The sequence below is a fragment of the Ceratotherium simum genome, chromosome 3 (assembly GCF_057802395.1).
Source record: "Ceratotherium simum simum isolate JZ-2026a chromosome 3, ASM5780239v1, whole genome shotgun sequence".
In the NCBI taxonomy this organism is placed as follows: domain Eukaryota; kingdom Metazoa; phylum Chordata; class Mammalia; order Perissodactyla; family Rhinocerotidae; genus Ceratotherium; species Ceratotherium simum.
The window spans coordinates 37280613-37304781 of NC_141902.1; the positions used below are offsets into that span (position 1 = coordinate 37280613).

Below are 24169 nucleotides of genomic sequence, written 5' to 3' on the forward strand. Positions count from 1 at the left end.
TTTCATACTTTCTTGAGCAGCAGGAGCCACATTACTTCTCCTGCTTCTGGCTGCCAGGCCACAGAAAGCTGCAACAACAAGTAAGTGCCTTTACCTCCTAGAAGGAGAGGAGAAAGAGCAGAGCAGAAAAAGTATTTAAAGAAGTAATGTCTGAAAAATTCCTGTATTTGGAAAAAATCATAAGCTTAGAGATTCAACAAGCTGAGTGAATCCTAAACAGGATAAACTCAAAGAAATCCACACCAAGACACACCATAGTCAAACTTCTGGACACTAAGACAAAGAAAAAAGTCTTGAAAGTAGCCAAAGAGAAATGCCACGTTACCTATAGGGGAAAAACAATGTGAATGACAGCAGATTTTTTATTTAAACCTTGTAGGCCAGAAAGAAGTGACACGACATTTTTTGAGTGCTGAAAGAAAAGAACTGTTGACCCAGAATTCTATATCTAGTGAAAATATCTTTCAGGAATGAAGGGGAAGGGGATTATGGTTTTAAAATTTGGAGTACAACAACCAAACAATCTTGGAATTTTTCCTTGAGAAGTTGAGGGTGAACAGCAAGACCAGGAGATGTACTTTTGGGGAGCAGGGAGAGCATGGGGAAGTACTCTTCCTTGGAGAACTGACCTAAGAGTTTAGGGAGGGCTTGCAGAATAAGGAAATCTTGGAGTATTCTGACAAGTTGTTTGTGAACCCCACTTATACAATGACACTCTTATCAGGCTGGATGCTGCAGGGGCTTAGAGGTTATCTCCCAGGAGCCAGTTAAGGGCCAGTTTTTTCTTTGGAATGTACAGAGTTTGTACATCCCAAGCCTGCTGAGTTAACCCTTTATTTCACGTAGGGCAGCCAAATGCAATGTGTGGACCTTGTTTGGATCCTGATTTAAATAAACCACTGTAAAACAAAACAAAACAACAACCTTTAATGGCTTATTAAGGTGTAATTGACATACAATAAATTGCATATATTCAACAGGCATACACATATGCCTGTGAAACCATCACCACAATCAAGATAATGAACATACCCATCAGCCCCAAGAGTTTCTCCTTGTCCCTCTGGAATCCCTCCCTCTGGCTCACCCATTGTCCTCCCTACCCCAGGGAATGGCTTATCTTCTGTTACTTTGTATTTTTTAAAATTTTATATAAATGGAACCATACAGTATGTACTCTTTTGTCTGGCTTCTTTCACACAGCATAATTATTTTGAGATTCATCTTTGTTATTACTATATAGATAGTGTATTTCTTTTTATTGCTGAATAGTATCCCATTGTATTGATATATCTCAATTTGTTTTTACCTCAATTTGTCCATTACCTGCTGATGAGCATTTGGATTGTTTCCAGTTTGGGGATTAAGGTGCTATGAACTTTCATATACAAGTCTCTGTATGGGCATATGCTTTCATTTCTCTTGGGTAAATACCTGAGTGGAATAGCTGTGTAATATGGTAGGTATATGTTTAACTTTTTAACTAAAACTGCATAATAGAACTACATGTGAAACTTTTTGATATGCATATGCCTGTGAAACCATCACCATAATCAAGATAAAACTTATAGAAAAAAATATTGGGAAAAATCTTTGTGACTTTGCATTAGGCAAAAATTTCTTGGATGTGACAACAAAACATGATTCATAAAAGAAAATATTGATCAATTGAACTTCTTCGAAAGTAAGAACTATGCTCTTTGTAAAACACTGTTAAGAGAATGAAAAGGCAAGCTGCAGGCTGGGAGAAAATCTTTGCACATCACACATCTGATAAGGAACTTACTTCCAGAATATATAAAGAATTCTCAAAACAATAACAAGAAAACAACTCAATTTTAAAAACTGGGCAAAAGATTTGAACAGAAAAGATTTAGTCATGCATCACTTAATGACGGGGATACGTTCTGAGAAATGCATCGTGGGGCAATTTTATCATTGTGCAAACAGCATGGAGCGTACTTACAAAACCCTAGGTGGTATATATAGCCTACTATACACCTAGGCTATGGTATTGATCTTATGGGACCGCTGTCGTATAAGTGGTCCATCGTTGACTGGAACGTCGTTATTCAGTGCATGACTGTATATGATGGCAATTACTTACATAAAAGTTGCAAGAATCATCCAAAGAACTCTCATATATCCTTCACCTAAATTCCCCAACGGTTGACATTCTACATTTAACTTATCACCATCTCTCTCTGTTTCTAAATCATTTGGGAGCTAATTGCATATATAATACCTATTACTCCTTAAGGCTGTAGTGGAAATTTCCTAATAACAAGGACACTTTCCTATATGACCACAGTACAACCATTAAATTCAGGAAATTAACACTGATACAATCCTGCCATCTAATCCACAGACCTCCCCTCAAATTTAACTGATTGTTTTGATTATTTCCTTTATAGGTCCAGCATCCAATACAGATTCTAATTTTAGACAAATGGGGTATTTTGAACATAGATTGGGTATTAAATGATGTTAAGCAATTGTTACATTTTTAAGCTGTAAGAATGCTTTTATGTTATTTTTGCAAAAAGTCTTTACCTGTTAGAGATATATACCTAAGTAGTTATAGAAAAAAATGATATGCTGTTTGAGATTTTCTTTGAGATTCACTGCTAAGGAGGTGTGTGTTTGTGGAGGGTGATGAAATAAGACAGGCAAGATATCTATAATTGTTCAAGCTGGGTGTTGAAGGTTATTATAATATTTCCTCTACTTTTATGTATGTTTGAAAATTTCCATAATTAAAGTTTTTAATAAAAAAGACTAGTGGTGAAATTGAAGGATTTTAAGTATTGGAGCGTTATGATCATATTTGTGATTTAGAAACATGACTCTGGCTGCAATAGGAAGAATGGCTTAAAGTGGGGCAAAAATGAAGACAGTGACTGGTTTTCCAGCAGTTGAAGTCATCCAGGGAAGAGATGATGGTGGCCTGAACTAAGTTAGTGGCAGTGCAATAGAGTGAAGTGGATGGATTGAAGAAATGGTGACTATCTGGATGTGAGAGTTGAGAGGGAATCCAGGATCACAGTTGGCTTGGGCCAATGGGGGGAAGGTGGTGCCGTTTACCTAAACAGGGATCACTGGAAAAATAATAGGTCCCCAGTGGAGGGAAGGAGAAGATGGTTTGAAGAGGCCTTGGGTCAAACTAGTGTATTTGTGTTATCTGGCCAGAACTGAGTGGATAGATGACAGCAAGATGCCTAAATAATTATTATTTAGCAAACAGTATAGGGGTAAGCAAGGTAGACAGAGGAAATATCACTTAAACCTACCTTGAGGTAATATGATTATTCTAAATCGACATGCAGCATTAGTAGACAACTGAAGATGAAGTGCAATGACAATGTCTGGGTAGATAGGTTATTTTATAAACTTGAAAAATATGATTGGAGGCAGGGTATAATAGAAAGACCCCCTAAATTCACATTAAGTAAACTGGGCATGGAACATAATTTTCTTCATGGAAATGTAGCTCATAAATGTGCATGATTGGAAAGACATTTTTCAGTTGAAATTGCAAGTTGGTGCATGGAGATCCCTAACGGTGGGAATGTAGAGACAGAGAACATGCATGGGATGTTGAATCTACGGTTAAGGGATGAGTTTGGGAGTACAAAACGGGGGGAAAAGGGAGTAGTGGTCACGATTTTTACTCCTGGTAGTCTTGTAGGAAGTTTGAAGGTGAGATGGTCAGTGACTTGAAAACCCATTGAAGTCTGCACTTGAAGAGTTTCCTCTCACTACCCACGCCAGGGTGAAGGAGTTCCAGCAGACACTTCTGTTAAAGAGACTTATTTCGTAATAACGATACCACTTGGCGTTATCATTCTCTTCTGATTGATTTGATCTCCCACTTTCCTGCAGATTCCTTTGCTCTGATTCTCTCGCATTAAGTAGGCAAAGCGCATTCCCAGCTTCCCTCCCTCGCCCGGGCGGGACGCCAAAGCAGCCTCCAGGCACGACGCCCCGCCCACGAGCCCGCCTCCGGGGTGGAGCTCCGTCCATAGACCCGCCCCCGACGTGGAGCCCCGCCCACGGGCCCGCCCCGGCACGGAGCCCCGCCCACAGGCCCGCGCGCGGCGGAGCCCAGCCCCGGAGCCCGCCCGGGGCTCATCGTTACCGCTACAAGGCCGCCCTGCCTCGGCCACCGCGTTGTCATGGCTGGGGGTCGTGGGGCCCCCGGGCGCGGTCGGGACGAGCCGCCAGAGAGCTATCCGCAGCGACAGGACCACGAGCTGCAGGCCCTGGAGGCCATCTACGGCGCCGACTTCCAGGACCTACGGCCGGACGCGTGCGGATCGGTAGGAACGTGGCTAGTCCGGTCGGCGCTGGCGTGCGGAGGCCCAGCCTCCCTCGGCGCGACCTCCAGCGGCCAGGCCTGGCCCGGCCCTGCCGGAGCTGAGCCGCGACCCCCTTTGGGATTCTGCTGTCCTTTCCTCCCTGCCAGTTGCACCCACGCTTACTTTTTGTCCCTGCACCCGCAGCCTGTCCGCGGGTTCTCAGAACCCCCGCGGGGGCGGAATTCTCTCACAGCCTTTTCTCCAGGTCGGCTCCTCTCTCTTACGTGGCACTGCTTCTCATTCCCACTGACTCCAGTAACATCTCTGCCTTCTTCTAATCTTGACCTTGTTTTTTGCTCTCTGAAAGCCCTTGAGTTTGATATAACAGCGCATTCATAAAGATCCATTGGCAACTTCGTTCTGGGAACGCTTTTTGGACGCTTGCGCAGACCTTACTGATGCCCTCAATTAGAATTCTCTTCAGTCTCACCCTTCTGTGTGTTCAAAACTATAAACCACGTAATCCCGAGGCATCCTCACTGTGTTTTCTGGCATGGAGGAACTTGCCTTCTGTACCTTCTAAGGCACCACCGCAGAGAGTGTAGATACATCCATTTTAGCTGTAATGGAGAGGAAGTGAGCTGAGTCTAGACCTTTTTAAAAGGCATTTGGTTTAAAATATCATTTTCCTTTTTGTCTGAAAGTAAGTTAAGACACATAAGCTGATACTGAGAGTTTTTCCTCCATCCTTGAAAAGTTATCTACCGAACTATTATGTCTCTGAATATTACCATTTAAAAAGTAGTACCTTCCTTCATCTGCCTTTAATCCTGTCGTTTGACAACCTCTGCCTCATCGACACATCCAGGAGTTCCTCAACAAATAGGCTCTTCCGGAGCTGTCAGGGCAAAACATTCTTGCATCCAAAGTGTTCTTCCTGCATTAAATGTTTATTGTTCTGGGTATTGGGAATAGAGCCCTGGACAAAACAGACCAAACCCCCTGCCCTCCGGGAGCTTACTTTTCTAGTGCTTAACTTCAATAGTTATTTTTAACCTGAAAGGGTGAAAATGTAAATATTCCCCTTATACATGGGAATAATAAGATAAGAACGTAACTTTCTGGTAATCTGATAACTTCTCTGTTACTAAACATTGAGAATCAGGAAGTAGGCTCATTAAGCAGCCAAAATAGGTGAAACAAAGTGTACACCCAGACTGCAAAGCCCTTAGGACTTCATTCAGAGCCACTTTATTTACTTTATACACGCTTAGCTATCTAGTCCTAAGGCTGCAGAAAAACAGGAGAAAGGAGCTGCTGCATGTAGGGATACTGATGATCGCAGAATTTACAGCTAGTGGCCATTATAACAAGACAGAAGACTAAACAAGACCAAACAAAAACTACAAAGGCAGGCAGAAGAATTGAAATAGCTGTCTGTGGCCAGAGGTGCGTGGGCTCATAGCCTCAACACTTTCATAGGCCCCACAGGCAAATGATTGATGATCATAAGAATGAATCAGAGTGTAGTCGTTCAACAGGTACTTATTATTGCCTGCTATTTGCCAGTCTTCAGGGAAAGGCCCATAATCCTTTATCCAAAACTCTTGAGGCCTGATGGATTTCAGAATTCAGAAGTGTTTATTCACATTCCTGTGTGTGTATTCCATGCTTTACTTAACACCTCCCTCAGTGGAGGGGGTGAGCAGTGGGGACAGCATCCAAAATCAAACACAACCAAGAAATTCACTCTGTCCGGATAAATAAAGACTATTAATAGCCTCATGTAGTTCAGGCCAAATTTGCTGCCAATAAATTCAGGTCAGAATTCGTTGACCCAAATAAACTTCAGGTTTTTTTAAACTTCTGAAGTTTTTTAAACTTGTTTTTGGGAGATGTGTTATACTGCAGATTTTAGTTTAGTAGCATATGTATATCATTTATAAATATTTAGGAAATGAATGCTAAAAATTATTTTACGTACTAAAAAAGCTTGGACACCACTAGTTTAAAATATAATTTACTCTAGAGTTATACATTTATTATTAAGTTAATTATCTTGGCTAATTTTCCATGTCAGCAAGGGGTCTGCTCATTTATAATTTGAGAGCTATTGCAAACTTACCTCCCAAAAGCGTGCTTCTGTCTTTGGGCCTGCCAGTAGTGTATGAGTACTTGTTCTCCTACCTCTTCACCAACATTGTAGACGTCAAACTTTTTCATCATTGCTGGTAAAGGAAACATTTTTATTTCTCTAGTTATAAATTATGTAGACCACCTTCGTTTGTCATGAATTTTTCTTTTTGTGTGAACTGTTCATGTTCTTTGGTTCATTTTTTCTACTGTATTGTCTATTTTTTATTCATTTGTCATAGCTATTTATATGTTAAGAAAATTAGCATTTGGGGGTCATATGTTGCAAATATTTTTCCCTAATTAACCATGTGCATTTTGATATTTATGTAGTTTAAAAAAACTTTAATGTAGTCAGGGGCTGGCCTGTGGTTAAGTTCGCGTGCTTTGCTTCTGCGGCCCAGGGTTCACAGGTTCAGATCCCAGGCGCGGACCTACACACCACTTATCAAACCATGCTCTGGCAGCATCCCACATATAAAGTAGAAGAAGATGGGCATGGATGTTAGCTCAGGGCCAATCTTTCTCAGCAAAAAGAGGAGGATTGGCAACGGATGTTGGCTCAGGGCTAATCTTCCTCACACACACACACAAAACAACTGTAATGTAGTCATGATGACCTATTTTTTTGTTTTATGGTCCTTGTGGGTTTTTTCCCCTAGAAAAGACCTCCTTACTCCAGTGTTACCAAAAAATGAATTCTTTGAAGTTTTCTTTTAATTCTTTCATGACTTTGTTTTTAAACTTTCATCAAATAAATATAGAACTAGCTTTTTTTTTTAAGTTCTTAGCTCCATCTAAGTATGAATCTAGGCCGCTCTCTCGTACCCTCAACCAGCCAGTTAGAACTAACACGGATGGGGCCGGCCGCCTGGCTTAGCGGGTAGGTCCACGCACTCCGATACTGGCGGCCCGGGTTCGGATCCCGGGCACGCACTGACGCACCGCTTCTCTGGCCATGCTGAGGCCACGTCCCACATACAGCAACTAGAAGGATGTGCAGCTATGACATACAACTATCTACTGGGGCTTTGGGGAAAAAAAAGGAAGAGAATTGGCAATAGATGTTAGCTCAGAGCCGGTCTTCCTCAGCAAAAAGAGGAGGATTAGCATGGATGTTAGCTCAGGGCTGATCTTCCTCACACACAAAAAAAAAGAACTAACACAGATGATTTTTTTCAATCTTTTCCACTACTAATTTGAAATGCCACCTTTACATTATACGAGACTGTGCTGGCTTCATGACAGGTCCACGTATTTGTTCACACCTATGTCCCCAGTGCCTGGTAAAAAGCTCTCAAAATTTTTTATTGAATGAAATAATTCCCAAGTGTATTTGAATCTGTTGCTGACTGTCTTCTATCCCATTAGTCTATTTAAGCACTACTGCCTCATTGCTTTATTACTAGAGATTTATAAAAAGCCTTAGTATTTAGTGTGGTCATCATTTACTTTACAGAATTTTCCTGACTAGTTTTACTTTAGTTTTTCCCTATGAACTTTAGAATCAATTTGCCAGGTTCAAAAAGTTATGTTGGCCTTTTTATTGGAATAACGTTACATGTATTTAATTTGGGGAGAATTCAGATTCTGAATATTTTAATATTTGTTTAAAATGGAGCTGTAGGTTATCAAACTTTAAGGAATCTAGCATTGTTTAAAAATTCTCACCAGCTTGACAAATAGGCAAATACTTGAGAACAGAACATGAAATGAACTTGGTGATTTTTACAAGTATTCATTTTTAGGAAAGGAGTTATAGGGGAAAATCAGTGATTAAGGCATTTAACATGAAATAAGAGACAAATACCATGTAATCTTTCTTACATGTGGAATCTAAAAAAATTAAAACTTTAAAAAACTTATAGATATAGGGAAGCTTATAGATATAGGGAACAGACTGGTGGTTGCTGAGGTGGGGTTGGCGTCGGGCGAACGTTTTGGGGTTTTTTTTTAGTTTAAATAAATTGAATTTTTTAAAAAAACAATATAAAGGAACGTTATCTAATTTCCATTTTCTGAGCTTTGACTGTCATCATTTGTTTTTGACATCTTCACAGACTTAAAACCAAAGACTTGCCCAGATTATCTAGCTTGCACATGTTACTTTATTTCTAGATTTGTTATATTTTCACACAGGCTAGTTTCTTCCCCATGTTACAGAATATGCGATCTGAAGCAGGTGGGAAACAAGAGGCCATGTTGAACCAAGTCTTGCCATCAAAATTTAAGGAGGGTATGGAGCAGAATCCTAGGTAACAATTGTAGACCAGACACCTGAAAGTGGTTTGAATTGTGTAACTTTTTTTTTATATAATTGTGTTAAAAAACACGTAACATAAAATTTACCATCTTGAGATTTTTAAGAGTACATACAGTTCAGTAGTGTTAAGTGTATTTACGTTGTTGTGCAACAGAAAATTGTGTTAGTATTTTTAATTAATTTTTCCCAAACCTCATCCTCACTCTGCTGCTTTTCTTGTAAACCAGTGACGTTTAGTCACGGGCTGTCATTAAGCCTCATGCTTCATTCAGCCTTGGAACCAAAAGATTTGCAGCTGTGTGAAATGGCTGATAAAATTCTCAGTTTTTAATAGTCTTCTCCTTCACCCTTGTACTTTTAACAGAAATAGACATTCTTAAACCTGTTTTATTTTCTTGGGCCTGAGTGTTAGGAAGTGCCCTAGAACAGCGCATTCAGACTGAAATGAACAGCAGGGCTTTCTCAGAGCATTGGCTGGGGCCTCCTCCAGGTGTGCACTGTGCTGAGGAGAAGGTCCCCTAGATCAATGTTCCTAATCTTTTGGGGTATTTTAAGACCCTTGGGTTTTGTTTCTTGAAGAGCTAATGTTATTTATTTATTTATTTATTTATTTTTTGCATGAATTCCAAATGAGCATTACCTCTCTTATGTTTTAGGACTGAGTTTACATCACTATTTTGCTTTCTATATGCTTAAGGATTTGTTTGGCTATTTGATAGCAGTTCAGGAGAGTATCCAGCTTCATAATCCCATTAAGAAGCAGATTTAACTCATATCTTATTGTAGCCATATATGGCCTTCTCTCCATGACTACTTTTTATGCTGCTTTCATGTCACTTGCATTTTCAGTCTTCAGAACAAAATTTGTTTTCTCCTGTAGGACTTGTATATTTTGTAGCTGATTCATTCTGCATTGTGTTTTCCTCTCCTTTAGTGCTCTCAAAAATTTTTGGTTACCCCTTACTTTGTGTTTATTTGCCTGCAGTGTTGCAGGAATTCATTGTTTCCTTGTGTAGGTTAAGTCAAAGATTTTATCAACACTGAATTCTAATGACCATTTATCTTCTAAATGCATGAAGGATGCCCTGCCCCACCCTACTCCTCAGTACATCTTGGTGGTTAAACCGTTGTTAATCGAGGCCTGTTCTGCTCCAGGAGTCGTTGAATGCCCTCATATGAGCTTGGTATCCTCAACATGCCTTGCGTAAAAGCCTCTTCACATGTTGGGAAGCCTCTTGGTTTGCTTGAGAAAAGCCTGGCAAATATCTGCTCTTATCTCTAAAAGCACTGTTCCCTGACTGTCCTTTTTATTTTTTTTCAGTAGGCCTGTGTTGGTTAGGATTAAGTTTAGCTACATATGACAGAAAACTTAATATAATAACAAGGCTTATTTTTTTGCATGTCAAAGTCTGGAGTCTAGGGCTTTTTCTAAATTGCTGTTCCACCATCCTTAATGTGCCCTTCATGGTCCAGAATGCCTGTCTGAACTCCAACCATCACACCTGCATTCCAGCCAGCTGGAAGGAGAAAGGGATAAAGAAGTTGCATATGTTAGTTCTTTCATTTTATTGGCCAGAAATTAACCCAGTGGCCACACTTAGCTGCAAAGGAGTCTGGGAAATGTATCCAGCTAGAAAATCAGGGGTTCTATTGCTAAGACATGAGGGGAGAGTGGATATTGGGGAACAATTAATAGTCTCCGCTGAGAAATACCCTAAAGTCTATGCCCGATGGAGAGGAATATCACTCTGGTACAGTTAAACTTAAAAGTAGCCAGTCACCTGGTAGCTTCAGTGTCCTGCTCTTTAGGTTGGCTTCACTTGGTACTCAGATCTGGATAAGTTGTTAGGTTTTCGTCTAGTTGTATGTCATTCCATAGTGACCTTCGGTTTGTTTCTTCATCCAAGCCACCATCACTGCACTCATGCGTCTCTTAAAGCTGAAACCTTTGTGCGTGCAGGAGTCTCTTCACTTTGCATCAAAACTCTTTCCTCTTTCCTAAAAATTGTTTTGGCATTATCTGGGCTCGCCACTGTTAACACTGCTGCTATTGTTGCTCTGCTGAGGAATAACTGAACACAAGACTTGCATAGTATATGGCTGGTCCAGCCCAGGAGTGTTTGCAGGATCCCAGTGTTCTACATACCGAGGTTTCCCCTGCTGGTCCTAGGGACTCTCTGGGAGAGGCCTCCCTCCCTGAGGCGTGACAGCAATCCTTGACTGGATTCATTGTGCTTTATGAAGCATTCCATTTAGTAAAGGATATCTTCAAAATGTGCAGCCCCCCATCAGCCTCTGTTTTCTGAAGCTTGCTTCCTGTTCCAGTGACTCTGGGCATAAAGTGAAGGCCTCCCTGTACCATTTCCCAAGACGATTCGTTACTCTCAGATACACTCTTCATTTCCTACATAAAGACAAAAGGGAATGTTAAACCAGATGTGTTATCTTACATACGCAGAGATAACACACTTCATGTGGTATATGTTGTCTGTTCTTGCAAGTTTATTTCCATACTGGGCCCAAGAAAGACCTATCCTTTGGTTTGCATTTGTGGTTTCTACTTATACAGCTTGCTGATAATTAATTATAGTTCTGCTTCTTCCATTTACGTGATTCTTGCTCCTTCCAACTAGAGAATGCTACTCCAATTTTGTTGCTTCAAAAACGGAAGATCTGCCGTTACTCCTTGGTGATGTGCTTGCGTCTTAACGTCCTGACTTACCTCTTTCACATTGGGTTTGTCAGGTTTTGAGTGTTTTACTTTAAGAAGACCGTCTGCATGGTATCTGTCCTTATTTTCTTACCTTTTTATTTCTTTTGCTTCTTTTAAGCTATCAGTCAATATGGATTTAGAGCAGTATCCTCATTTGTTGTTCTGAAATAAAATTTGCGCTGGTCAACAGCCAAATGCAAGGCGGAATAATGTATAAGTGAAGCTATATTAGGGGAAGATAAATTGACCCTTCTTAGGATAAGACTGAGCTCTACTCTCTTTTTGTACTTACTCCTACTTTTGGTATTAAAATATTCTGTATTTTCTTAAGTGATATATATAGTCAAGAAGGAGCAAAAAAGTATTTTCTTGACAAAATTATTAGTACAAAATTATAAGTTGGTGATCATAATGTCTCACCAAAATTTGTGGCCTGTGAGACAAGAAAGCCTGTAAAGATTTGATCTGGTGCAGAAAGCACTGGTAAAACTTTGTTTGAGTCTGTCTAACTAGCCTTTTTCTCAGTTTTTACATTTCTAAAATGGAGATATATAACCTCCCTACTTCACTGGATCATTGTTAGAAAATGAAGAACAATAACACAGCCAAGGTTGATAGGATTTACTTCAGACTAATCCAACGTGGGGTTTGGGGTAGGGGCAACATATAGATACACCAGATTCGCCATAAATTGGTAGTTGTTGAAACTGTATGGCGGGTACTTGGAGTTCATTGTATTACTATCAGCTTTTGTTTGAAAATTTCCGTAATAAAAAGTTTTGCCAAAAGTGAGGCTATTTAAGGAGACTGGTTAAGGCAATAGTCTCTCCTTTTCTTCTTAGCAACTAAGTATTTTAGCTGCTCTTAACAGCTGAATGCTTCCTATGCTAAATTCTGTCTAGTATATAAAGCAGATAACAGTTGGTCTGCCCTGGTTGGAGGGGGAGCAGGAGGCCAGGAGCCCTGTTGGTTCAGACTCATCCTTACCCCTTTGAGGATCCTGCAAAGGAACCCACTTCTACCGGCTTTTTTTTCTTATGTCCTCCTGTTACTCTATAAGAAGAGCTCCTTCTCTTATCAGAGTCCAGTCTATCTCTGTGTGCTCAGGATCCATCACCTTTGCCCTCTGAAGGGTGTTGCTACTTCAGATCCTGATTTTGTCTCTTTTCCGCTCTTTCATAACGTTCCCATCAACATCCTCACATGCTCTAGTATCTCCCGTCTTTAAAAAAGAGCAAAAGAAATCCTCCCTTGATTTCACATCTCCCTCTGTCTGTGGCCTCATTCTCTGTCCCCCTTAATGCCAAACCCAAACCTCCTTGAAGGAGTTGTCTCGACTTGCTGTGTCCTCTTCCTCACTCAGTATTCGCTACTCATCCCACTGGGATCTGTGTGCAGTGCCCATGGAACCTGTTCTTGGCAAGGTCACCTGCAGTCCCTGTGTTAACCCAGCAGTGGATGCTCTCTGTCCTCATCCTACTCAACCTACTCAACCTCATCCTAATCGAGCATCTGTGACAAGACACTTTCCTTCTGTTTTCCTCCCTCGAGGCCCACTGTCTTTGTCAGCTTTATCTTATATCAACCTTCTTCTCTCTCCTTTGCCACCAACACAGGCTGAATTGTTGTAATAGATTTTCACTTCTGCTCTTACTCTTCCCTGTTCATTATTTACTCAGCAGCCAAAGTAATCTTTTAAAATATATGTTACATCATATCATTCCCATCTTAAAACCCTGGCAAATATTTTACCTGGCTGATAAGGCCCTGCGGGGTCCAGCCCTTACCTGCCACACCTGCTTCACCTGGTCCCCCCCTTCCCTCCTGTGGTCCAGACGCACTGGCCTCCTTTTGGTTTTTAGAATATACCAATCTCTTACTCACCTTGAGTCTCTTTACATGCTCTTCCCTTGTCTGGAATGCTCAGTCTCTGGCTTGTCTCAGCTGAAGTGCAACATCCTCAGATAGGTGTTCCCTGATGACCACGTCCAAGTATGTTCCCTCACACCCACCGCCATCATTCTCTAAGTAGAGTGTAGGGGAGGCAAAACTTCACTTCTGTCCTCCGAAAGTCTCTGGCTGGGTCTGAGAATTAAGTTGGCATAAGACAGATTAACAGGAGAAAAGCATACAGATTTTTACATGTACATAGGAAACCCCATAGGAAAATGAAGATGCAGAGAAGGGACTAGGCCTATATGTTTATGTAGTAGATTGAACAAAGAGAGGCAATTGTGGAAAAGCAGGCATACCTTGTTTTATTGCACGTTGCTTTATTGTGCTTCACAGATATTGCATTTTTTTACAATTTGAATGTTTGTGGCAACCCTACATTGAGCAAGTCTATCGGCACCATTTTTCCAACAGCATTTGCTCACTTCACGTCTCTGTGTCACATTTTGGTAATTCTTGCAATATTTCAAACTTTTTCATTATTATTATATTTTTTATGGTGATCTGTGATCATTGATGTTACTATTGTGGTTGTTTTGGGGTGCCATGAACCGCATCCATAAAAGACAGCAAACTGAATAAATGTGTGTGTTCTGACTGCTCCACCGAGTGGCCATTCCTCCATCTCTCTCCCTCTTCTCAGGCCTTCCTATTCCCTGAGACACAACAATATTGAGATTAGGCCAATTAATAACCTTACAATGGCCTCTAAGTGTTCAAGTGAAAGGAAGGTTTAAATCTCTCACTTTAAATCACTTCAAAGCAAAAGCTAGAGATGATTAAGCTTAGTGAGGAAGGCATGTGGAAAGCCAAGATAGGCCAAAAGCCAGGCCTGTTGTGCCCAACAATTAGCCAAGTTGTGAATGCAAAGGAAAAGTTCTCGAAGGAAATTAAAAGTTTTACTCCAGTGAACTCACAAATGATAAGAAAGCAAAACAGCCTATTGCTGATATGGAGAAAGTTTTAGTGGTCTGGATAGAAGATCAAACCAGCCACAACATTCCCTTAAGCCAAAGCCTAATCCAGAGCAAGGCCCTAACTCTCTTCAATTCCATGAAGGCTGAGAGAGGTGAGGAAGCTGCAGAAGAAAAGTTTGAAGCTAGCAGAGGTTGGTTCATGAAGTTTAAGGAAAGAAGCCATCCCCATAACATAAAAGTACAAGGTGAAGCAGCAAGTTATCCAGAAGACCTAGCTAAGATAATTAATGAAGTGGCTACGCTAAGCAACAGATTTTCAATGTAGATAAAACAGCCTTATGTTGGAAGTAGATGCCATCCAGGACTTTCATAGCTAGAGAGGAGAAGTTAATGCCTCGCTTCAAAATTTCAAAGGACAGGCCAACTCTCTGGTTGGGGGCTAATGCAGCTGGTGACATTAAGTTGAAACCAGTGCTCATTTACCATTTTGAAAGTCCTAGGGCCCTAAAGAATTATGCTATATCTCTTCTGCCTATGCTGTATAAATGGAACAACAAAGCCTGGATGAGAGCACATCTGTTTACAACGTGGTTTACTGAATATTTTAAGCCCACTGTTGAAGCTTTGCTCAGAAAAAAAGATTCCTTTCAAAATATGACTGCTCATTGACAATGTGCCTGGTCACCTAAAAGCTCTGATGGAGATGTACAATGAGATTCATGTTGTTTTCATGCCTGCTAACACAAAATCCATTATGCAGTCCATGGATTAAGGAGTAATTTATACTTGTAAGTCTTATTTAAGAAATACATTTTGTAAGGCTATAGCTGCTATAGATGGTGCTTGCTCTGATGGATCTGGGCAAAGTAAATTGAAAACCTTCTGGAAAGGATTCACCATTCTAGATGCCGTTAAGAACATTCATGATTCATGGGAAGAGGTCAAAAGATCAACATTAACAGGAGTTTGGAAGAAGTTGATTCCAACCCTCATGGGTGACTTTGAGGGGTTCAAGTGGAGGAAGTAACTGCAAGTGTGGGTGGAAATAGCAAGAGAACTAGAACTAGAAGTGGAGCCTGAAGATGTGACTGAATTGCTGCATTCTCATGATAAAACTTTAATGGTTGAAGAGTTGCTTGTTATAGATGAGCAAAGAAAGTGGTTTCTCAAGATGGAATCTCCTCCTAGTGAAGATGCTGTGAAGATCGTTGAAATGACAACAAAGGATTTAGAATGTTACATAAACTTAGTTGATAAAGCAGCAGCAGGGTTTGAAAGGATGGACTCCAATTTTGAAAGAAGTTCTACTGTGGGTAAAACAAACAGCATCTCATGCTACAGAGAAATTGTTCGTGAAAGGCAGTCAGTTGATGCAGCAAACTTCATTGTCTTATTTTAAGAAATTGCCGCAGGGTCCGGCCCGGTGGCGCAAGCAGTTAAGTGTGCGCGCTCCACTGCGGTGGCCCGGGGTTCACTGGTTCGGATCCCGGGCACGCACCGACGCACCGCTTGGCAAGCCATGCCATGGCCCCGTCCCATATAAAGTGGAGGAAGATGGGCACGGATGTTAGCCCAGGGCCAGTCTTCCTCAGCAAAAAAAGAGGAGGATTGGCAGACGTTAACACAGGGCTGATCGTCCTCACAAAAAAAAAAAAAAGAAAAGAAATTGCCACAGCCAACGTAACCTTCAGCAACCACTACCCTGATCAGTCAGCAGCCATCAATATCGAGGCAAGAGCCTCCACCAGCAAAAAGATTATGACTCACTGAAGGCTCAGATGATGGTTAGCATTTTTTAGCAATAAAGTATTTTTTAATTAAGGTATTTACATTGTCTTTTTAGACATAATGCTATTGAACAAATACTTAATAGACTATGGTATAGCGTAAACATAACTTTTATATGCACTAGGAAACCAAAAAATTCGTGTGACTTGCTTTATTGTAATACTTGCTTTATTTCGGTAGTCTGGAACTGAACCCACAGTATCTCCGAGGTATGCCTGTGAAATATATGAGGAGACTAAAGGAAGATAAGAGTTATTTTAACAAGATCTGTTTGTACAGAATTCTCTTGGTCTTGACTCCATGTCTCTGGAGATAAGAATGTTTCTTTCTTCCTGATTTAGGAGGGCATCTTTCGTGTGGGAGTTTTTTTTTTTTTTTTTTTGTGAGGAAGATCAGCCCTGAGCTAACATCCATGCCAGTCCTCCTCCTTTTTTTCCTCCAAGCCCCAGTAGATAGTTGTATGTCATAGTTGCACATCCTTCTAGTTGCTGTACGTGGCGTGCCGCCTAAGCATGGCCGGAGAAGCGGTGTGTAGGTGCTGGCCCGGGATCCGAACCCGGGCCGCCAGCAGCAGAGCGCACGCACTTAACCACTAAGCCACGGGGCCAGCCCCTCATGTGGGAGTTTTATCTCCTGCTTTCAGGAAGAAAAGAGGAGGTCAGAGTGTCCTTCTTGCACCTGCTGTTTTCAAGTACCTTCAGCTCAAAATAATCCTTATGCTAAAGTGACATATTTTGGAGTGGCCTGTTCTGTCACACTTCAAGGGCATCACATCATCTCTTCATCAGCACTTTCTAAACTTGTACTTACATATTTATTGTTTGTCTTCCGCCACCAGACCGGAAGTTCCATGATGACTGGAACCACGTCTGTTTTCTCACCTCTGTGTACTAACAGAAGCAGCGCTCAATAATTGTGGGTGGCAAGGCGTGATGGGTGAATGAGTGGATGAAAGGCCTCGTGGATCACGGGATGTTTAACCCTCCCAGGACCATGTTCACAGAATTGTGCTTTCTTGGAGCACAGCTTTTATCAAGGGTTATTATAAAGCCATGTGAAAACTGAGCTTACATATTTTATACACAGAGTTAATGAAAACTTTGTGTCCTATGTAATTTAGGGTACCATATGTAAGGTTCATGTTATAAATTTCTATTAGAATTTAGTGTTGCCAAGTACTTTGTTGCCCCTAAGAATTTTTATGCTTTCTCTTTTCTGTGAAATGTGAAGTAATGTCACATTTCTCTTTTTGCCTTGGCTGCCTGGACATTCCGAGACAGTCAAGACTGAGTCATAACAACTCAGGATTGGCACTAACAAGGGAGTAGCTGGTGAAGAAGACACAGATTTGGAAGTCAAAGTTGGATTTCAATTCCAGCCTTATCACTGTATATCTGTGGGCAAGAAACTGAAACTCTCTGAGCCTGAGCTGCTGTGTCTGTGAGATGGAGATGGCAGCCACCTTGCAGAGTTGGTGAAGTGCCTGGATCATATGAGTAAATGTTTCTTCCCTCAGCCTCCCTTTTCTCCTGATACATAGATAATATGAACTGCCTCAAGTCTTTTTTGGAAAAGGGATATTTAATAAAGAACAATAGAGTATTTAGTTATTTGGTGAAAAGCAGTTGGTTGAAAGCACATACAATTTTAGAAGAGCTATGAGATTTCCATGTCAGGGTTTTCACTTGTTATCTCAGTATTCAAATCTCCGTTGAAATATCGTCTTCTCAGGAGGCCTTCCCTGACCCACTGTTTGAATTTCCTTCTCTCCCTCTCCACTATGTTCCATTACTCTGCCTTCTTCCTTTACGGCACTCATCACTGTTTGAAAGTATTCGTGCGTCTTCTAGTTTGTATCAGCTGGTTGGGTTCGGGTCTGTCTAAATTTACCCCTGTGCTCCCGCCTCTAGGACGGCACCGCACAGAGTTGGCACTCAGTGACATTTGAATGAATAGAAGGTACATGAAGCGTTTGGTTCGCTCCTTAGATAACTTTGAAAAAGAAAATGCACTCCCTCTGGCACAGGTTTTGTTTTTAAACCATGCTTTAGGAAAATATGATCAAACACCTATATAAAATATACTTAAATGTAATATTTAAAAAGTGGAACTTTTGAGCTAAGATGATCATTATCTGAATCATTAATGACTAGCTCTTTAGAAAAAAAAAAAGATTTTCTTTTTCTCTTTTAGGTCAAAGAGCCCCCTGAAATCAATTTAGTTCTGTACCCTCAGGGCCTGACTGGTGAGGAAGTGTACGTGAAGGTGGATTTGAGGGTTAAATGCCCACCAACCTACCCAGATGTGTGAGTACGTTTATAAATAGCTTTTGTGTGATTTCACTTCTGTTTTGACAACATAGAAATAGGTTGAAATTCATGGTATTTTCTCCTTCCAGCCCTCATTCCATTTAAAATTTCATTTCCTATTACCCGTATTTCATCAAAACTACGTCAGCAATAGGCATTTTCATGAAGCCTGTCTTGTGTTAAGTCTGCTTATAGTTGTAGAATAGTCACTACGGATACTAATATTTGCTCCATGACTAGTGTTTGCTTCCTCTGACGTGGTGACTTTTGTTTGTTTAATTCTTAATAAACTAGGAACAGGAACAATCTAGGATAAAAGAATAAAGGTGTGGTGACTATTAAAGCCGTTGTGTGCTTAGTTTTAGAGTACGATTGACATTAAGACTTAGAGTAGCCTTCTGGGCCCAATGGGACTTTGACTCCCCAGAATAAAGGAGGATTTAGAGTTGCCGTGCTTCTCGGGGGCACTGCTAACAAGTCTTCACTGCATGGCATTTCGCATAGCTGGCCCTTACCCACTAATACCAGGAATGTTCTCGGTCAGTGAGACAACCAAAAATCCCCACATATTTCCAGACTCCTCCCAAAGGTGATACTTCCAAAGGTTATCTAGTTGAAAACCACTGGCAGAGCAAAAGTGTTAAACATCACGACTCAAGTATTCTTTTTTCAAAGTATCACGTATATTCTATGTAATCTTTCTCCAGACATTCCACATGGAATGGCAGATTGGTCTGGATGATGTTCTGTGGTTTGAGCTTATTGTGCAGGGAACCAGTGAAGAAAGTGACAAATAAAAGGAAGCACTTACACCGTGGGTGGTAAATTTATGGAATTTGTTATCCTAAGAGGTGGTGGAGGGTATGAAAACAGAGATAGGTTAAGACAAGCTCCTTGAAGTGAGTGACTCTCTTTTACCCCAAACACTGTGCCTAGAGTAGCTAGAGTAGGTATGCAGAGAGTTAATTAATGAATTGATTAAAGAGTAATTAAATTTATGAAAGAAAAATAAGACAGTGCCTCTGGAGGTTTTATCTTTCCTGACACCAAATAAGTGGTATCTTTTCTGATACCAACTGGGTGTCTAACAATTAAATTCAGTTCTGACACTAACTATCCATAGTTATTGCAGACCCCACAGATTAAGGGCTCAATCCCATGAGACTTCAGATGCCAGTTGCAAGTCCCAATACTTCTAATTGACTGGCTGTATAGTCACAGGGTTCCACAACCCCCTCTTCAGGTTTGATAATTTGCTAGAACAACTCACAGAGCTCAAGTGGGCACTTACTTCCTATTACCAGTTTATTATAAAGGATACAACTCAGGAACAGCCAAATGGAAGAAGTGCATAGGCAAGGAATGTAGGAAGGGGCATGGAGCTTCTTTGCTCTTTTAACATTGACATATGTTCCCTGGGGGGCAGAGTCACCCATGGTTGAGAACCACTACATTAGAGAACTATTCAGGTAAATCTTGGTGTGTCCATTTGGTAAAATATTATGGGATGATTATTTAAGAAACAACATGGAAATGCTTATAAAAAGTTAAAAAGTGAACATTATATCAGCTACATAAAATTATGAATTATGTGGCAAAGGCATAAAGAGAACATTGGAAAATTTAAAGAAAATGTAATTAGTGTTGCAGTAGTATTGAATTTTTCACCAATCTGTTAATGCTGCTATATAATGACTGCTTAATTTTTAAAAAATAATTATGTAAAGCTTGACTTGGGGGAACAGTCCTATCCTTTGAGATGACATGGTACAGGAAAACTTCCCTTTTCTGCAAAATAATTCTTGATGCCACTGTGAGAGAGAGAATCTTGGTTTAGATGGTCTTTTGGGTGTTCTGAGACCCAATTTCCAACATGGGGGGGGGGGTCCCCACACCAACAAACAATTCTCAGACACCAGTAGGGTGTCCAGGACTTCAACTCAATTCTGACACTATTTACCTGGAGATAACATCAAGTTCCACAGGTTAAGGATCAGTCCCACAAGACCGCACCCCTCCCTCCCCCACTTCAGACACCAGCTGCAAGCCTAGGTTGTCACCTGTACTTCTGACCAACTGGCTGTAAAATCAGAGGTTCCCAGGAACTCCTCCTCAGGTTCAGTTAATTTGCTAGAGCGGCTTGCAGAACTCAGAGAAACATTTTACTTACTAGATTACTGGTTTATTATAAAAGGATATAATTCAGGAACAGCCAGATGGAAGAGATGCATAGGGCAGGGTATGGGGACGGGGTGAAGAGTTTCCATGCCCTCTCCAGCTGATCCATTCTCCCCAAATTCCATGTGTTCACCAACCCGGAAGCTCTCTGAACTCTCTCCTTTTGGGTTTTTATGGAGGCTGCATTACGTAGGCAGGATTGATTAAATCATTGGCCATTGGTGGTTGATTCAACCTCCAGTCCCTCACCCCTCCCTGGAGGTCAGGGGTTGGGACTGAAAGTTCCAACCCTCTAATTATATGGTCGCCTCCGTTGGCAAGCAGCCCCCATCCTTAGGTGCTTTTCAAAAGTTACCTCATTAACATAACAAAAGACACCTTTATCACTAAACACTTAGGAAATTCGAAGGCATTTGGGAGCTGTGAGCCAGAAACTGTGGATGAAGACCAAATATATATGAGCAATATATATTTGGTCATTCAGATATATTGCACTGTGGCAGATGGATCATACCTAGACTCAGTACTTTCTCAGATTTCCATCTGTTCCAGTAGATCACGTTTGTAGCAACCTCTCGTAACAAAGCATTGACAGAATGCATGGATAAATAAATAGTAAAGGCTTTACTAAGGTAAAATACCATGGATTACTCAGAAATGCTTGGTAGGAAGTAGAGAATCATCTCATTAAAATTAAATAAAGCCTATTTAAGCTCAGTGAATTGTTATTGGGTGTTTAGTAGTTGGGAATAAAAGGGAACCTGAGAGCTGGCTGTGTACTTTCCTTGAGTAGAAAGTGTTGCGTCTGAGTTGGGCTCTATAGGGATGAAGAGGAGTGTGAGTTAGGCGTCCTTGGAATAGGCAGTTTGCAGAGTGTGCACCACCAGATCTATACGTGAGTGAGTGAGCATTTCCACCTTGTTTACAATCAGTGACTGGGACACAGCGTGTCATGGGAGTACTAGCTGGGTGACCGTGGCTCCATCTTCCCTAGTTATTCTTGTCATACTTTATGCTAGTGCACATGAACGGACACGAAGCACTTGTACTCCATGCTTGAGCATGACCGTACAAGGGAGTGCACGGTTAAGTTACTAGGCTGCAGTCAGACACACAGCTGGAGTGATTTTTTTAAAAGGCGATAAATAGGAGTTGATGTGGGAAATTTTAATCAGATTGTAAAGCTGAAATTAGAGACAGAGGAGTGGGGGAGATGCTGGGACGGAGCCCCAGTAAGTCTGGTCACCTTGGGGAGCAGGGTACCCGACAGCCCACACTGACAACTGGCCAGCTGTCTTCTCCCCCACAGGCCACAGGTGACTCCATGTCAAGCACTGTGTCAACATCGTTGCTGGGGTAGAGTTGAAATCCTTTTGAGATGAAAGGAAGTGTTGCTGGGGGTCTGGAGAGGTTCGCAAGTGAGGTCTGTGTGAAATCCCCAGGCCCAGTGCTAGCAAATGTTAGCGCAAACAGACCGTACTTCCTGGAGTAACTCCTTTTTATTTTTTTCTTTTCCAGAGTCCCTGAAATAGAGTTAAAGAATGCCAAAGGTCTGTCAAATGAAAGTGTTAATTTGTTAAAATCCCGCCTAGAAGAAGTGGCCAAAAAACACTGTGGGGAGGTAAGATTTGTTAAACTGGAATTGTAAGAGGACAGTCAAGATCTCATCATGTTCACCACTGTTTGCCTTCCTGCCTTTTCTTTGGCTTAAAGGCTTTTCCATTGCACCTCAAATCCAATTTTGACTAGAATGTTTTGTTTCTTATTTATTTATTTATTTTTTGCTGAGGAAGATTGGCCCTGAGCTAACATCTGTGCCAGTCTTCCTCTATTTTATATATGGAACGCCTGCCACAGCATGGCTTAGTAAGCAGTGCGTAGGTCAGTGCCAGAGATCTGAACCCGCAGACCCCGGGCCGCTGAAGCGGAATATGTGAACTCAGCCACTACACCACCGGGCCAGCCCCTTGTTTCTTGTTGGTATCTATAAAGGGGAACACTGCTATTTGTATTTCTTTAATTTACAGGTTTTATGAATGACAAATTGTACAGTGTATTTCGATGATACTATGGATGCTTAAGAATTTTTCTGAAAACAGTCCATGTGACCCTGGCCATACTTTTTGTACACTTTGGACCTGGCATCATGACCTGATTTTGACTTGAACTTTTATGTTGGAAAATGTTTGCAGACAAGTGATTCCTGACCAAGCTTTGCCACCTCTCCCCTTTTCACACGAGAAGAACTAATTGTTTCCCTTCCTTCTAGTTAGCAACATACTCTGCTCCTTCAATGTCCCTTCTCTACCTGAGCATTCATACTTAGTTCAGTACTAATTCTTTCTTAATCCTCTGCATGTCAGGGTCTACATGAGTTCCGCCTTGGGTGGCAGAACCCTCTCTGGGCAGAGAGTATTACTGTGTGTTGGGGCAGAGTATTACTGTATGTTCCTTAGGCCCCACAAATTCCATTGAAGTGTAATCCATCTTTTTCTCACTTTGCTGTAAAATCACTCTGTTTTTGCCCGGGCAGCTTATGCTTAACTAACGCATCCTGTAAAAACTGAGAAGAGTTAAGTAAGGACTAACCCTAGGCCTCCGTGTCTATTCTGGACCTCTAGTAAAGAGACTGGATACGTTTTCACTTGCATTCTATAAAACAGTGAGTCACAGTGTGATCCGGGAGGTACTTTTTGGCTATAAAAATTTTGCCCACCTAAGTTGGCATTTCTAAGAACTTCAGTGATTGTTGAGGTACAGAAGGTGATTGTAGAATAGCCTGGACAAAAAACTAGGCCTTGGGAATTATTCCAGAGTTCTTTCTAGTGTAAGGGGACTCTGATGTCTAACTGAAAAATAGTATGGAGTTATATTGAAAATTCAGCTACAAGATGCTTGATATTCTTGGTGTCTTGAATTCATGATTTGTGATTTTTTTTGAAAATTTTTTGCTTTATTTTTCACAGTACAGTATTATTAACTATAATCACAATGCGATACATTAGATTCCCAGAGCTTATTCATCTTACAGCTGAAAGTTCGTACCCTTTGACCACTATCTCCCTGTTTCTCCCACCCCCCAGGCCCTGGTAACCACCATTCTAGTCTCTGTTTCTATGAGTTTAGCCTTTCTAGATTCTACATATAAGTGAGAACATACAGTATTTGTCTTTCTCAGTCTGATTTATTTCACTTAGCATAATGCCCTTTAGGTTTATCCATGTTGTTGGAAACAGCAGGATGTCCTTTTTCGTGGTTGAATAGTATTCCATTGTGTACATATACCACATATTCTTTATTCATTCATCCGTTGATGGACGTTTAGATTGTTTCCATAACTTGTGACTGTTGTGAATAATGCAGTAACATGGGAGTGCAGATATCTCTTCAAGATACTGTTTTCATTTCCTTTGGATGTATACTCAGAAATGGGATTGCTGGACCATATGGTAGTTCTATTTTTAATTGTTTGAGGAACCTCCATACTGTTTTCTCTAGTGGCTGCACCAATTTACGGTCCCAGCAACAGTGCACAGGGGTTCCTTTTTCTCCACATCTTTGCCAACACTTGTTATCTCTTGTCTTTTTAATGACAGCCATTTTAACAGGTGTGAGGT

At 41.0% G+C, this 24169-nt stretch overlaps 1 protein-coding gene across 4 annotated transcripts in view; it reads left to right on the forward strand.

Annotated features, from left to right (window-relative positions):
* The first annotated feature begins 4095 nt into the window (after positions 1-4095).
* Positions 4096-24169, forward strand: part of EIF2AK4 (eukaryotic translation initiation factor 2 alpha kinase 4) — a 96385-nt gene continuing 76311 nt past the window's right edge. For 2 of the 4 annotated variants that reach the window (XM_087425030.1, XM_087425042.1), the window contains exons 1-3: positions 4097-4319; positions 18259-18371; positions 22071-22173. In XM_087425030.1, coding sequence (XP_087281156.1) covers positions 4176-4319; positions 18259-18371; positions 22071-22173 — 360 coding nt within the window. In that variant the 5' untranslated portion in view covers positions 4097-4175. Of the gene's footprint in view, positions 4320-18258; positions 18372-22070; positions 22174-24169 lie in introns of all 4 variants that reach the window. The other 2 variants (XM_087425050.1, XM_087425036.1) reach the window with 2 other exon arrangements.